This window comes from Syngnathus typhle, linkage group LG4, assembly GCF_033458585.1.
Source record: "Syngnathus typhle isolate RoL2023-S1 ecotype Sweden linkage group LG4, RoL_Styp_1.0, whole genome shotgun sequence".
Classification (NCBI taxonomy): Eukaryota; Metazoa; Chordata; class Actinopteri; order Syngnathiformes; family Syngnathidae; genus Syngnathus; species Syngnathus typhle.
In genome coordinates this window covers 4,900,263-4,915,497 of record NC_083741.1, presented here as the reverse complement: position 1 = coordinate 4,915,497, position 15,235 = coordinate 4,900,263, and the positions used below count along the sequence as shown (strand labels likewise).

Sequence of the window (15,235 nt, the reverse complement as noted above, 5' to 3'; positions counted from 1 at the left end):
ACCTGAAGATACAGCATCATCAGATGACAACGGCACACAACTCTCCTGGACGTCGACGCAGGGCTATTACAACCTTTGAACTACATGGTCCCGCCTGAGGTACGAATGTCCCAGACAGCCATAAAGTATGGTCGGTCAGAGACGAAATCGTTCATGCGCTATTTCCTTGGATCAGAGTTGGAAGACAATCACTCTTCATAGAGACACTAAACTATTGTTTTCAATCTTTTGTGTATCTTTTGCTGATGGACAAAACAGAGATCCTGGCTATTGGACTAATGGTCTTGCAGGAGAGGATAGTTCTGGACTTGATGACTGCAGAGCAAGGTGGCGTGTGCCTCATTATTGGAACTTTCTGTTTCACGTACATACCAGGAAATAATGACACTCAGATCAATGACGCCATGAACTCACTGAGGAACTTACAGCAGGCCATGTCGGAGGACAAGGTCCCACATCAATGAAATTTCTTTTTATGACTACTCTCTGGCGCCTGGTGGCTACTGCTGTTGAATTTTGTGACTCCTGTGTTTGGTATACTGGGATTGTTGTGCTTATTTACGACCTGTGTTATCCCATGTTTGAAGTCTTCTACCGAAGCACAAGTACAAATACAACATCTCAGTTGTGTCGGATGTGATGACTTTAATGCGCTGCGGAAAGAAGATTGCGATAATGCTGTTTAGCTGAACATGTTTTACAGAAACTTGATGATTTTACCATCAAAAGTCAAATCAAATGGATACAATGATGTACTGTTTCTGTGTTTTTTATTTTTGGTTTTTCTATCTTCATTATATTTTCTTGCTTATGTTTGTTGATCAGGGTCACAATCATATGATTAACAGGAGGGAAATATTAGGGTTGATACCGTTTTTTTCCGTGTATAGTGCGCCCCCATGTATAATACGCACGCTAAAAATGGCATGCTGATACTGGAAAAAAGCTTGTACCCATGTATAATACGCACCCAATTTTTATGAATTTTTTAAAATTTTTTATTTAATTTTTATTTTTATTTTTATTTTTATTTTTTTAAGTCCCAATGATCGTCACACACGCAGGGAGGCAATGGGTCCCATTTTTATAGTCTTTGGTATGGTCTTAACTAGGCTGGACGTCATTTTTTTTGTTGGCGTTGATTTCTCCGACTGCCCCTAAACGCACCACCGCGCTCCGTGTGCGCACGGTAAAGAGGCGTGCGGACTGAAAAAGGCCGCTCTGTATGGGAGAGACGTTGAAGAGGAATAAAAACACCCTTGGAAACCAAAACTTGCTCCTCGTCGTGACTCGGAGCCGCAACAAATGTTTCGGATTTGTGTAGGGTACATTGTGACAGACAGCAAATGAGCAGGTGATCAAGCAAGCCTTGTCTGATACGAGAGCATTGCGCTCGTATGGAGCGTGTTTGAAGTGAACAGCAGAGACGAAAGGAACAAGGCAAAGTGTTGTGAAATAAAATATTACCTGTAATATGCATTTTGTTATTTGCTGATTGTATTAAACTATCACATTCATTGTCAGTCAAGAAGAGAAGAGGACTATATTGCTGAAGCCTTCGCTGTATCAAATTGATTTTTTTTCTTCCTCCAGAGTCTTATGTTTGACTCATTGACGTCAAATTGGCGCGCAGCTGCCCCATTGCCTAATTCTTCTGCCACTTCAATGACTTTCTTTCGAAATGCTACAGTATAACTTGCTCTCTTATCCATTTTGATGAAACTGCTAATTAAACCGAACTCTCGCTAATTAGTAAATAGCTGACGTGTCTTGCGCATCCGTTCTGCGCAGCTGACCCATAGTGCGCATGCAGTCATACTGCTTCCGCGCATGCGCAGTCATACTGCTTCCGCATGACGTCCGGTCCGCGATGCAGATTAAAAAACAAACAATAAAAACAACACACCATCAAGGATTGCACCATCGCATCAAACGATGTGTCGTCAATTATGAATTTTACTAAGTGTGTTGGGCAGGATGGCTGAATGCGATGCGCGATTGACAACAAACAAGAAGAAAGGTGAGTTTTATTTCGGGGGAGATTTGTCATGTCTCGTCCCCAGTTTTGCTATGTGTCTAGGTTGCCATAGTTTCTGTTCGCGTCGCCCCTCTCTTCCTGTGTCACCTCAATCGATGTAACGTGTTTTGTATTTAAGTCCTGTCTGCCCCTCGCTCACCGTCGGATCATTGCATGTGTTACTGTCATGATGTCTGTTTGCTTTCTGTTCCTGTCTTTGGTAATGTCACCCTGTCTTTTTGTTCCACGACTTTGTCGGTCAGTCCTGTTGTTGGTTTTGTTGTACCATGACTTTCTTTAAAAAAAAAAAAAAAATTTTAAAAAAAAAATTTAAAAAAAAAAATTTTTTTTTTTTTCTTTGTACCCATGTATCATGCGCACCCCAGATTTTAGGACAATAAATTAGTTAAATTTTGCGCACTATACACGGAAATAAACGGTATGTTGTTAACCAGTTGCTGAGGGGATCAAACTTGTTCTGTTCGTTCCCACAACATGGTAAACAAAGTGCTAAAACCCCTGTACTGGTTGACTAGCTGCTGAGGAAGCAATCAAAGTTGTTCTGTTTCCCCCAACGTCATAAAACACCCCCTGCTCTGATTTGACCAAAGGCCGGGGGTTCACCAAACCTGTCCACTCTCACCCCCACCCTGTTTTCTCTCAATAATTATGCCTTTGCAAGAGGTCTTAGTCAGACTGCTGTCAAGCACCTCTGTACCACACAGGGTCCTGATGGCTTTCTCCGCTTGCAGGCGTAAAATGACCAAACTGTCTCACGTGTGGTTCTTGCAAATAAGTTAGAGTAAGCAACACTAACACTGAGCGTCCCACCTAAAGCTGCTGCCCCCGCGACCCGAAGCGATAGAAGACGGATGGATGGATGGATGGATGGATGGATGGATTTATTTCATCACAAAAGTTTGTTGATGTAAAGAATGTCAAGGTGTGTGACTTTTTCTTAAATGAACACTTTTTGCATTGCTTTAATTTCTGCATTTAATTATGCATTGTCTTTTTTTGCTGCCACGTACGCCCTAGCAATGTGCTCACGTACTCCTCATTGCTTTTTGGTGCAGTTGATGAGTTTTCTGACTGTGTGAGTGGTCTAACACTGAGCGTCCCACCTAAAGATGCTGCCCCCGCGACCCGAAGCGATAGAAGACGGATGGATGGATGGATGGATGGATGGATGGATGGATTTATTTCATCACAAAAGTTTGCTGATGTAACGAATGTCAAGGTGTGTGACTTTTTCTTAAATGAACACATTTTGCATTGCTTTAATTTCTGCATTTAATTATGCATTGTCTTTTTTTTGCTGCCACGTACGCCCTAGCAATGTGCTCACGTACTCCTCATTGCTTTTTGGTGCAGTTGATGAGTTTTCTGACTGTGTGAGTGGTCTTTGAATGCACCCCGACAGGGCACTTTAGCTGCAGAGAGGCAGCAAATCCTTGTGAAATGTTGAAGTACCGTTTTTTTCCGTGTATAGTGCGCAAAATTTAACGAATTTATTGTCCTAAAATCTGGGGTGCGCATTATACATGGGTACAAAAAATTTTAATTTTTTTTTTTTTTTTTTTAGAAAACAAAACCAACAACAGGACTGACCGACAAAGTCGTGGAACAAAAAGACAGGGTGACATTACCAAAGACAGGAACAGAAAGCAAACAGACATCATGACAGTAACACATGCAATGATCCGACGGTGAGCGAGGGGCAGACAGGACTTAAATACAAAACACGTTACATCGATTGAGGTGACACAGGAAGAGAGGGGCGACGCGAACAGAAACTATGGCAACCTAGACACATAGCAAAACTGGGGACGAGACATGACAAATCTCCCCCGAAGTAAAACTTGTAATCACCTTTCTTCTTGTTTGTTGTCAATCGCGCATCGCATTCAGCCATCCTGTCCCAACACACTTAGTCAAAAAAATCCATAATTGACCACACATCGTTTGATGCGATGGTGCAATCCTTGATGGTGTGTTATTGTCAAATATTGTTTGTTTTTTAATCTCCATCGCGGACCGGACGTCATGCAGAAGCAGTATGACTGTGCATGCGCGGAAGCGGTATGACTGCGCATGCGCACTATGGGTCAGCTGCGCAGAACGGATGCGCAAGACACGTCAGCTATTTAATAATTAGCGAGAATTCGGTTTAATTAGCAGTTTCATCAGAATGGATAAGAGAGCAAGTTATACTGTAGCATTTCGAAAGAAAGTCATTGAAGTGGCAGAAGAATTAGGCAGTAGGGCAGCTGCGCGCCAATTTGACGTCAATGAGTCAAACATAAGACTCTGGAGGAAGAAAAAAAATCAATTTGATACAGCGAAGGCTTCAGCAATATAGTCCTCTTCTCTTCTTGACTGACAATGAATGTGATAGTTTAATACAATCAGCAAATAACAAAATGCGTATTACAGGTCGGTCATATTTTATTTCACAACACTTTGCCTTGTTCCTTTCGTCTCTGCTGTTCACTTCAAACACGCTCCATACGAGCGCAATGCTCTCGTATCAGACAAGGCTTGCTCGATCACCTGCTCGTTTGCTGTCTGTCACATTTGTTGCGGCTCCGAGTCACGACGAGGGGCAAGTTTTGGTTTCCAAGGGTGTTTTTATTCCTCTTCAACGTCTCTCCCATACAGAGCCGCCTTTTTCATGTCCGCACGCCTCTTTCCCGTGCGCCTACGGAGCGCGGTGGTGCGTTTACGGGCAGTCGGAGAAATCAACGCCAACAAAAAAAATTACATCCAGCCTAGTTAAGACCATACCAAAGACTATAAAAATGGGACCCATTGCCTCCCTGCGTGTGTGACGATCATTGGGACTTAAAAAAAAAAAAAAAAAATTCATAAAAAAAAATTCATAAAAAAAAATTCATAAAAATTGGGTGCGTATTATACATGGGTACAGGCTTTTTTCCAGCATCAGCATGCCATTTTTAGGGTGCGTATTATACATGGGGGCGCACTATACACGGAAAAAAACGGTAGTCATATAGCCAATTTTCCTGGTCAAAAAAATACATAATCTGGGCCAGTAAGTGAAAAATGAACCATCCACCGTTTACCCTCCGTTTAAATGAGTCAACCATGAGAGCCGTGGCTTTAAAAACAGTTGTACATTGCTATCACTACCAGCTACATCAATGAGAGTTGGACTCATTTATCTGGTCACTTATCAACACAATTGTTTTTCCATTTTCAGTTTTATAAAAAAAAGTGTTTGTGTTCAATAATCCATAGTTGCATGAAGAAGCAAAAGAAAGCAAGTGGTTTGACAGTTTACTCGAAGTGCGTTCTATGACTACTCACACATGAGCACCAATCTGGTACTCTTTTGAGAATGATTCTCAAGAGTACGAGTGTGTGCGTGCATGCACGTGTGTGTGCATGCACGTGTGTGTGCGTAGAATGCTGATGAGATACAAAATAACCAGGAGCCAAGTGAATAAACTATCCTTTTGGGTCCATATACTTGTAAATCTGACTCTTAAGGAGTCAGTGCCTCACCAACCATGAACCTCACTGCACGTCACTGTGAGAACCACGCTAAAATTGTTATGTGCACCCCTGGACATACAGTATACAAATATCAGCTGTCTCTCGGAGGTCAGGCCCATCAGCCAAGAAGAACTCAGAAGGGGGCCCTGTGTGGGAGTTGCTTATATCAAGCTCAGCAAAGCAGTGTTTTTTAAATTTTTTTTATTTATTAACATGGACCGATATCAACAATCACCCGCTGTTTCCTTCAGCTCAAGACCCCTTTGAGTTCTGAGCCTATCGTGTAACCTTGGACCTAAGTGGAAATCCAATTTACACTCATGCTACTGCCGGAGTACAAGTCGCACCAGCCATAAGATGCACAATAAAGGGGAAAAAACATATATATTCCGCACAGGTGTTTAAGTGGCATTTTGGGGGAAATGTATTTGACAAAATCCAACACTAAGTCCAGACATGAACGAGCAACAACAGACTAAACGATAGGTATGCTAACATGACATAAACACAAACGAAGAGCTGAGAACGGGCCTGAAGTAACATTCAGAGTTATTAAAAAAAACTATTACATAAATAACCCGTTTAGAAAACCATCTGTGTCACTCCAATTCATTAAATCCATCGATCGTCCTTTGTCAACAATAAGTGTGCGCCACTGATGGCGCTTGCACTTCAAAATATTCCACAGGCCCATATAACGATATGTAAATTAGATATCAAATAACTATTATATAAGTAATAATACTATCAAACCATCTGTGCACTCTAAATCATTAAATCCATCTATCAAATTCCTTGTCCTTTGCCAACAACGCCGCGCGTGCGCCCTGACGTAAGCCTCGTTGTTATTCCACATATCTAGTATATAACTATATTGTAGCGTTAACAAAGTACAAGGAAATACGTGGGTTTGGTAAACGGCTCTTTATTTAACAAAACAAACTTCCAGGCGTGTGTCTGCGTGGACTTCCAGCCACGGAGGTGGAAGAGAGATCCATAGAATGGGACCGGGCGTGCGTAAAAGCCATGACCGAGCCCCATCCAACGTCCCCGGACAGCCACCCGGCCGAGCGCCGGCCCCCGACTTCTATCCACGGAGGTGAAAGAGAGCTCCGTAGAGTAGGACCGGGCGAGCGTAAAAGCCATAATAGTTTTTCAAACCTTCTGTGTCACTCCAAATCCTTAAATCCTTCTAACTCTTCATCCTCCGTGTCACTTTGAAACAAAGCCTTTAATGATGCCGGTAGTGCGTGGGGCCCTTCGTCGTCTTTGTCATCCCGTGATCAATCTTTGTCCTTTTTGTAAACAACCGCCGCGCCACGCCGCGTCTTGCTGCTGACGTCACTTGAAATTCAAATTACAGTAATCCCTTGCTACATCGCGGTTCCACTTTTTTTTTTTGAACATTTTTGAAAAAAAACACGTAAGTCGCTCCTTGTTATAAGTCGCCCCCCCACCCAAACTATGAAAAAAGCGTGACTTATAGTCCAAAAATTACGGTAGTATGTGTAGTATAGTAGTTTAATGTATTTAATTAGTAGTATAGTAACTTAATGTAATTAGTTACCACATTGAGTATTGATATTCAAATATCTTTTTTGATTGGAAGAGGAGCCTCTAGTCAGATGAAAGCAACCACCGTGTAGTTCTCCCGCAAGACATACGTGGATGTGCTTTTTCATGTTTGGTCTGAACTTAGTATTACAGGTCCTACGGCAGTCGTTCTTAACCTTATTGGCGCTACCGCACCCCACCAGTTTCATATGTCATCAATGTTTATTACTGGTGCACAAAATGAGCCATGCATGAACATCACCTTGTTCAAAGAACGTAACCAACACAATGCATGAACTCAAAACAAATTACATTCCTGCAAATCATTGTGACTTCTGTTGTTGCCTTTGTGAGACCAGTTCAGATATGCGTTGTCACAAATTTACACAATAAATCAGGTGTGTTCGGACCTCCGCAGTGGAGGCTCTCCCGAACCCCTGAGACTGACTTACCGAACCCATAGGGTTCGATCCGACCCAGGTTAAGAACGACTGCCCTACTGAAACAATATAGATGAAAAAATAGATATTTTACTTTTTGGGGGGGCTCAGTATCAAATATTTTACCAGTTAGCCTGTTATGTTTGTCATCCAGATGTCAGTCCAAACATCTATCATTAGAAGGCGTCTGGGAATCCGAGCAGCCTTCCAAGTCCTTAGCTCTCATGATGAAGATAATGCTGCTAGGTAAATGAGCACTCTCAGACACACATAGCAATATACTCTAAATGGTTCATCCCTTAGTAACAGATTTTGTTTTTAAATCGTTAAGCTGATACGGAAGTTTTTGCATACATTATTTACATATGTGATACATTATAACTTGAAACAACTCATCGAAAAAGTAGGGGGCTCTCAAAAGTTTACGTAAGATTTGTACTAAATGTATTATAGTATATATTACTAAATGTAAGTATAGGCATATGATCCTCTTTTCTTTAAGTTACTCTCAGCCTGGAAATATATATTATAAGGTTTTGCCTCACATCCCCTCCAGCAGCATCCCCCATTCATAAGTGAAGGTAATGTACCTCATGAGGTTAAATTTGCAGTGCCACAAAGCCAGTTTTTTTCCTCGCAGCTAGCACAATTTGAAAAAGGGCAATTACGGAGTAATCAATATACAATGTGATATTGTCCGGTGGAAATTAGGCCCGTTTCAATAAATTAATAGTTATAGTTCAGTGTAGGTTGTCAGTACAATTTATGAAAACAAAGATATCATACACTTAGCAAGCCCTTAATTGCAAAACGGTATTGATATTGATTTTATTTTAGGGAACGTGTGCCAATTGATGCTGTGCTCCAAGTGATGTCCAGGATCCAGATGCAGAGCTACTACAGAGAGGCGATCACTACTGTCAGTTCATTGTGGCTACATTTAGTACACTAATTTACTACTTGAACCATGTTCTTTGAATTCAACATAAGTATTCTGTCTGTGATGTACAGTGGTATGAAAAAGTATTTGTCTACACAAATTTTCAGTTTGTTGTTGCATAATTTCCCCATTTGAATGATTGAACAGTTGCAAAAACAAGAAATGAGGCCAAATACCTTTTCAATATTCCGTAGATCTGCTGCTTCTATACAGAAATTGGGGTTACAATGTTTATTTAAAAATAAACTGAACATTACTATAATTAACCAAAACCCCAAATCGGTGTACAGTAAGTTGAAATTTCCCCTTAGGGACACCACTGACTATAATAAATTCAAAAGAAACACAACTGGTCAATCTTCCTGACACTTTTGCCTTATGATTATTTCAGAAGTCTCGTCAATATGAAACTGAAGGCTTCATGAATAGAGAGGAGTTCAAACACATATTTGATGAACTGGATAAAGATCGTATAGAAGAGGTACAACATATCAAACCGAATATTAAAAGGTCGTGGTTGTTGGTTTATTGTTGAAGATTGTAAATAGACCTGTTTTCTTTACAGCACCCATCCGTACCACAGTATAACTCTATGGGACTGCAGAAGCTCCAGGTGATCTTCAGCCACTACTATTTTGCTGTATTTAGCAATGCAGTGGCGATGGCCCATGTGGTGTGCATATGTGTAAGAAAAACACTCACCTTTGTCTTTTTGAACATCCACAGTTAGAAAGCTTTTGTCATGTGCAGTACCAATGTGCAGACCACAAGCTGTTTCCTTAACAAGGAGTTTGGAACCATCCAAAAAGCCTGATTGCGCTATTATGGTGTAAAGGTCATAAGAGGGTAATAGCTACACTGTTAAAACTACATTATTTTCCGCACTATAGGACGCACTTAAATGCTTATAATTTAGTCAAAAAATCACAGTGTGCCTTATAATGCAGAGCACCTTATATATGGATGAATTGATGAATTTGTTGATCCATACTGGTTGTACACAGTGCTCTGCCAAAACGTTTCAGGACGTTTCAGTACGACTAGTAAATTACAAGGTTGCATTGCTTTCAGCATTACAGCAACCGTGGTCAGGGGCGTCACCGAAGTAAGCCACTACTGGTCGATCGCATGACTTTTTTTCTATAGGCTAGAATCCATGGTTGACATACAGGTAAGACTGTCAGGAGGCAATCACAGTGAACCGCACATACGCAATAGACAGTAACCACACCTCCTCACCGCAGCAAGTTCGGCTGCGCATACAAAAAAACGGTGCCAAAGCTAACAACCTAATCAAAGCATTAGGCATAAACCCACGCACTTGCTTTTTTCTTTTAAACTAAATAAAGTTTATGGTCATAAAAAATGAGTGGGGTTGCTGGACCAAGTAAGAAGCCAAACCGTATCACTTTCATACGGAATGGGAGTTGGACTTTTTTTTACCTCATTGACTGGGTTGACATTCCCTTTAGCACAGCTCCATCTAGTGGGTGCATAACACAACCCTAGTCAACCCCAGTTTGATGCAGTAGCTTCTATTCTATGTACGTATGTGCCTTTTAGTCTGGTGCGCTTCAATGAAGGTGCGCCTTATAATCCAATGCGTCTTATAGTGCAGAAAATACTGTACTGTATTATTTAGCAATACAGCTCAGCCTCGATCTAGGCAATTTTCTGTCTAACGCAGTTTGGTCATGAACCCCTTTTTTTTGTCCTACATGTATTTTACTACTAACCTTAAATAATTTGGAAAACAACATGCAACAGGACTGTTTGATGACTGCTTATGCTAATTGGACAGGTAGGACGTCCCGACATGATCGCTACCTGGAAATGATTGGAAACTCAGGACATTCTAGATTTTGCAAGGAAGCAATGGACTAAAGTTGTAAGGGCATTATGGACTATTTTAAACATGGAATTTAAGAACGACTTTTGGGATTACTTTAAACTCATTAACGTGTGCAAGGTTTTCCGCGTAACAACGCAACATTACATGTCACAGTTTATGGACGCTTTCTGTTTCAGAGATCAAAAAATTAATTCAAATAATGTTTCTTATCTACATGTGTTGTAGTTCTTTTTTATTACACTGTAATTACTCTGTTTTGTTATTGTTCGGTGATGTCAAGAACAGAGACAGGGTGACCTTTATTGAACAGGGGAAAGGGGAAGTGGAACGCTGGACTGCCGGTCTGGGTGGTGTGGCTGAGCAGAAGAGCGCAGCGCGTAGGAGGCAGGCAGGTGGTCAAGGGAGGCGGCGATCAGAACGTGGTCAAGGACAGGCGAGTAGTCAAGACAGGCAGCGAGCAAGGCGAGTCGGGTCAGAGCACGAGCAAAAACGGCAACGGGAATCATTCGGGCATGGCACAGTGGGCAGTGGCGTCACGCGGCAGGGTAAGGAGACCAACTGACAACCACTTGATTCACTGAGTTTAAATAGAGCGGGCCCAATGAGCCGTGGCAGGTGCTCGTGATTAGCTTGATTGGGGGCGTGGCTGGAAGTCCGGTGAGGCAGGCATGTGACAGGTGAGCGTGGTTTTGCTGTAATACAATGTCTATTAGTTTTGTGTTCTGATGTTTCAATCCAAATACATTTCGTAAAGACTTCCTATAATTTTTAATAATGACATTGTATTAATTTTCACCCAGAAGTGCAAACGTGTATTTCCCTACTGCAATTTCCCGATCCACGCTTAGAATTTTTTCTCCCTCCAAGACTCTATATAACGCGCTTTTAGGGTTAATGTGATTCCGAAATTCTGGACCCCAAAGTCTGCGTAAAATCGAGGCTTAGCTGTACTATTTTTCAAACAAAGATGGCACAACTTCTAAATAACAGATATACTGGTAAACAACAGATACACTGGTCGAACTGAGATTTGGTGGTTTTTCAAAATCCACATAAATGTATATATATATATATATACATGTGTGTATGTATAGAGGCTTCTCAGCTGACGTCATCAAGCTACCCACATTAGCTTGGCGACCATCTTGGCAGTCAACTTTTCAGTGCCGGTCAACGACTCACACACGCTTTCTTGTTATATCTGCTGCTATTTGAGCTTAAAAATGCCGGATACCTGGTGTGCTGTTGGATGTAACAATAGACGAAGCGATAAACCAAATCTTAGGTTCTATAGATTTCCGGCGAACATGATAAAACGTGATAAATGGATCGCGGCGATTCGTCGTGAACAATGGAAACCCACGATTTACACGAGGATATGCAATGAGCACTTCATATCAGGTATGTAAACAAACTATTCACGATGTAGTTTTCTCACAACCACACTGTTACTGCCACTTGCGTGCTTTTTCCTTACCTTGGTCATGAGAAGAAATCAATTCTTGTTTGGAATCTGCCATATCAGCCCATCATGCACAAAACCTGCTGTAAAATCCTTGTAGGCATCCAGACTCTTGTATGCCTTAAGGTCCTTTCCAGTGTACGGAGATGGTGAATCGACGAGGTCATTATAAATATCTGGATATGAGAGTTCAGGCAGGTCGGCTGTTGCAAAATGCTCAGGCGATTTTAGCATGCTTCTCGGTAAAAGGTACGGATCCGTTGTGCCAACAAAGTTCGACTTCTCTCTGTAACGTTTCTTGGATTCTTCATCCAAATGCCCAACTTCGTTGAATAGCAAATCAGCCATAATTCGGATGAAATCGGTGAAAATCTAGCGCAGAAATCAAACAATCTATACAAACACGTAGGAACGAGCTGACGAGTTGACCGCCAAGATGGCGGCATAACACAAAATCACGTGATAAAACCACGTGACTGAAAAGCCTCTATATATGTATGTATGTATGTATGTATGTATGTATGTATGTATCTATCTATCTATCTATCTATCTATCTATCTATCTATCTATCTATCTATCTATCTATCTATCTATCTATCTATCTATCTATCTATCTATCTATCTATCTATCTATCTATCTATCTATCTATCTATCTATCTATCTATCTATCTATCTATATATAGATATGTATATATATATATTGCGCGAACGCGCAACCGTAGCGCGTCGCCGACCGCGCAACTGCACCGTGCTGGTTGCATTATTGTGACAGAGCCGTCGCTGAAATTTCGAAAATATTTTTAATGTCCTGATGTACTTTCCAAAATTTAAGTGGACCTCAGTGCGCAGGGAGTTTAATTTTGTCCGATCGCGCAACTGTAGCGCAACTGCAGGGCACCTGCAGCGCACCGCCGAACGCGCAACTACCGTAATTTTCGGACTATAAGTCACGTTTTTTTTCATAGTTTGGGTGGGGGGGCGAATTATACTCAGGAGCGACTTATATGGTTTTTTTTTCAAAAATTTTCAAAAAAAAAAAGAAAGTGAAAACCGCCATAAACGAACCGCAATGTAGCAAGGGATTACTGTAATTTGAATTTCAAGTGACGACAGCAGCGCAACGTCGCGTCAGCAGCAGCTCGTTGTCCTTTATGTAAACGACCGCCGCGCTGCTGATGCAGCGTCGCGCTGCCTCGTCGTTATTCAACAGATCTACTATATAACTATATTGTAGCGTTAACAAAGTTCAAGGAAAGACGCGGGTTTGGTAAACGGCTCTTTATTTAACAAAACAAACTGACAGGCGTGTGGCGGCGTGGACTTCCAGCCACGGAAGTGGAAGAGAGCTCCATAGAATAGGACCGGGCGTGCGTAACAGCCATGACGGAGCCCCATCCACCGTCCTCGGACAGCCACCCGGCTGAGCGCCGGCCCTTGACTTCCATCCACGGAGGTGGCTGTCCGAGGACGGTGGATGGGGCTCGGACAATGCTTTTACGCACGCCCGGTCCTACTCTACCGAGCTGTCTTTCACCTCCGTGGATGGAAGTCAAGGGCCGGCGCTCAGCCGGGTGGCTGTCCGAGGACGGTGGATGGGGCTCCGTCATGGCTGTTACGCACGCCCGGTCCTATTCTATGGAGCTCTCTTCCACTTCCGTGGCTGGAAGTCCACGCCGCCACACGCCTGTCAGTTTGTTTTGTTAAATAAAGAGCCGTTTACCAAACCCACGTCTTTCCTTGAACTTTGTTAACGCTACAATATAGTTATATAGTAGATCTGTGGAATAACGACGAGGCTGACGTCAGGGCGCACGCGCGGCGATGTTGACAAAGGACGAGGAATTTGATCGATGGATTTAATGATTTAGAGCAGGGGTCCCCAAACTTTTTCCTGTGAGGGCCACATAACTTTTCCCTTCTCTGATGGGGGGCCAGTGTCAGTTTGTAACAGAAAAAGTGTGACGATCATAGGGGAGCTTAAAAAATTCATTGTTTTCCAGAAAGCCACACATAACCAAATAACGGTTATTTAATAACCCTTTCCAGGTTCTTTACAGAAAAAAAGTCAGGAAACAAATAATAACACTATTAATGAAATAAATAATAACTAAATAACCCTCTCTGAGTTCTTCACAGAGAAAAACAGGAAATATTAATGACTAAATAACTCTCTCTGGGTTCTTCATAGAAAAAAAAGCCATGGACCGAACATTAACTTTCTGTTGTGCCATGCACAATCTTAACAGATAAAAGTTCAGCTCAGTTGTCAGAGCAGAATCTCTCTGACACATATGAGAAGTCTCTTAAAGTTCTTGTGTTCCTTCCTTATAATCCTTTTGTAGGTTCCAGTAGGCTTGTAAACACCGCTGTCTTTTTTGTTAAAGTTTGCTAGTGCGTCATAGTCTGGAGTAAAATTTGTTGTGGCAATTCTTAGGCGAGATCCGAGGTGTTGGTCCGTTTTCCTCGATCTGTGACGGGTTGATGTTGACGTTCATGTGGCTGAACGTCACGTCGCGTACATCGAGCCAAATTGGCCACCCTCTTTTAAACGCTCGCCACTGTGTCCACCTTGCTTTTCCTTGGGCGACTCATTTTAATGGAAGGATTCCAGGGGAAGGTTTGTGGGTGCTGCAAAACTGCATCTGAAAGCTCAGCGCGCGAATTACAAGACTGCTGTCGTCACAGCCCGCGCTCTAAATTCGGGACTGATACAAATAGAGCGCGAGTGCGCCATGTCTGTACTACTGACACGCACTTGTGAGTGTGCACCGAGCTTTCTGACACGGCTTCCGGTAGTAAATGCGCAGGCGAGCGCTTCCCCATCTACTGGGGAAACGCAGTCATTGCAGGCAAAATGACCCAAAAAAAAGTTTAATAATACAATTTGTTCAGGGTTGGCGGGCCGGATTAAACGATCCCGTGGGCCGTATCTGGCCCGCGGGCCGTAGTTTGGTGACCACTGATTCAGAGTGCACAGATGGTTTGATAACATTATTGCTTATATAATAGTTATTTGATATATAATTTATATATCGTTATATGGGCCTGTGGAATATTTTGAAGTGCAAGAGCCATCAGCGGCGCGCACGCATTGTTGACAAAGGGCGATTAATGGATTTAATGAATTGGAGTGACGCAGATGGTTTTATTAACGTGTTATTTATGTAATAGTTTTTTGAATAACTCTGAATTTTACGTCAGGGCCGTTCTCAGCTCTTAGTTTGTGTTTATGTCACGTTAGCATACCTATCGTTTAGCCTGTTGTTACTCGTTCATGACTGTTCTTTGTGTTGGATTTCGTCGAATAAATTGCCCCCCAAAATGCGACTTATATATGTTTTTTTTCGCTTTTTGGGGCATTTTATGGCTGGTGCGACTTATACTCCGGTGCGACTTTTAGTCCAAAAATTACGGTACACCGCGCTGGTCGCATTATTGTGACAGAGCCG

General features: G+C 42.1%; 1 protein-coding gene across 11 annotated transcripts in view; it reads left to right on the top strand.

Annotated features, from left to right (window-relative positions):
- The window catches only part of tpcn2 (two pore segment channel 2), a 140,879-nt gene that overhangs the window by 79,881 nt on the left and 45,763 nt on the right, over window positions 1-15,235 (top strand). For 10 of the 11 annotated variants that reach the window (XR_009714163.1, XM_061276393.1, XM_061276391.1 and 7 more), the window contains 4 exons: window positions 7,685-7,776; window positions 8,368-8,449; window positions 8,862-8,951; window positions 9,036-9,155. Coding sequence is in view for 10 of the 11 variants with exons in the window: in XM_061276393.1 (XP_061132377.1) it covers window positions 7,685-7,776; window positions 8,368-8,449; window positions 8,862-8,951; window positions 9,036-9,155 (384 nt within the window). In the remaining variant the exon portion in view is untranslated. The remainder of the gene's footprint in view (window positions 1-7,684; window positions 7,777-8,367; window positions 8,450-8,861; window positions 8,952-9,035; window positions 9,156-15,235) is intronic. The other variant, XM_061276386.1, reaches the window with a different exon arrangement.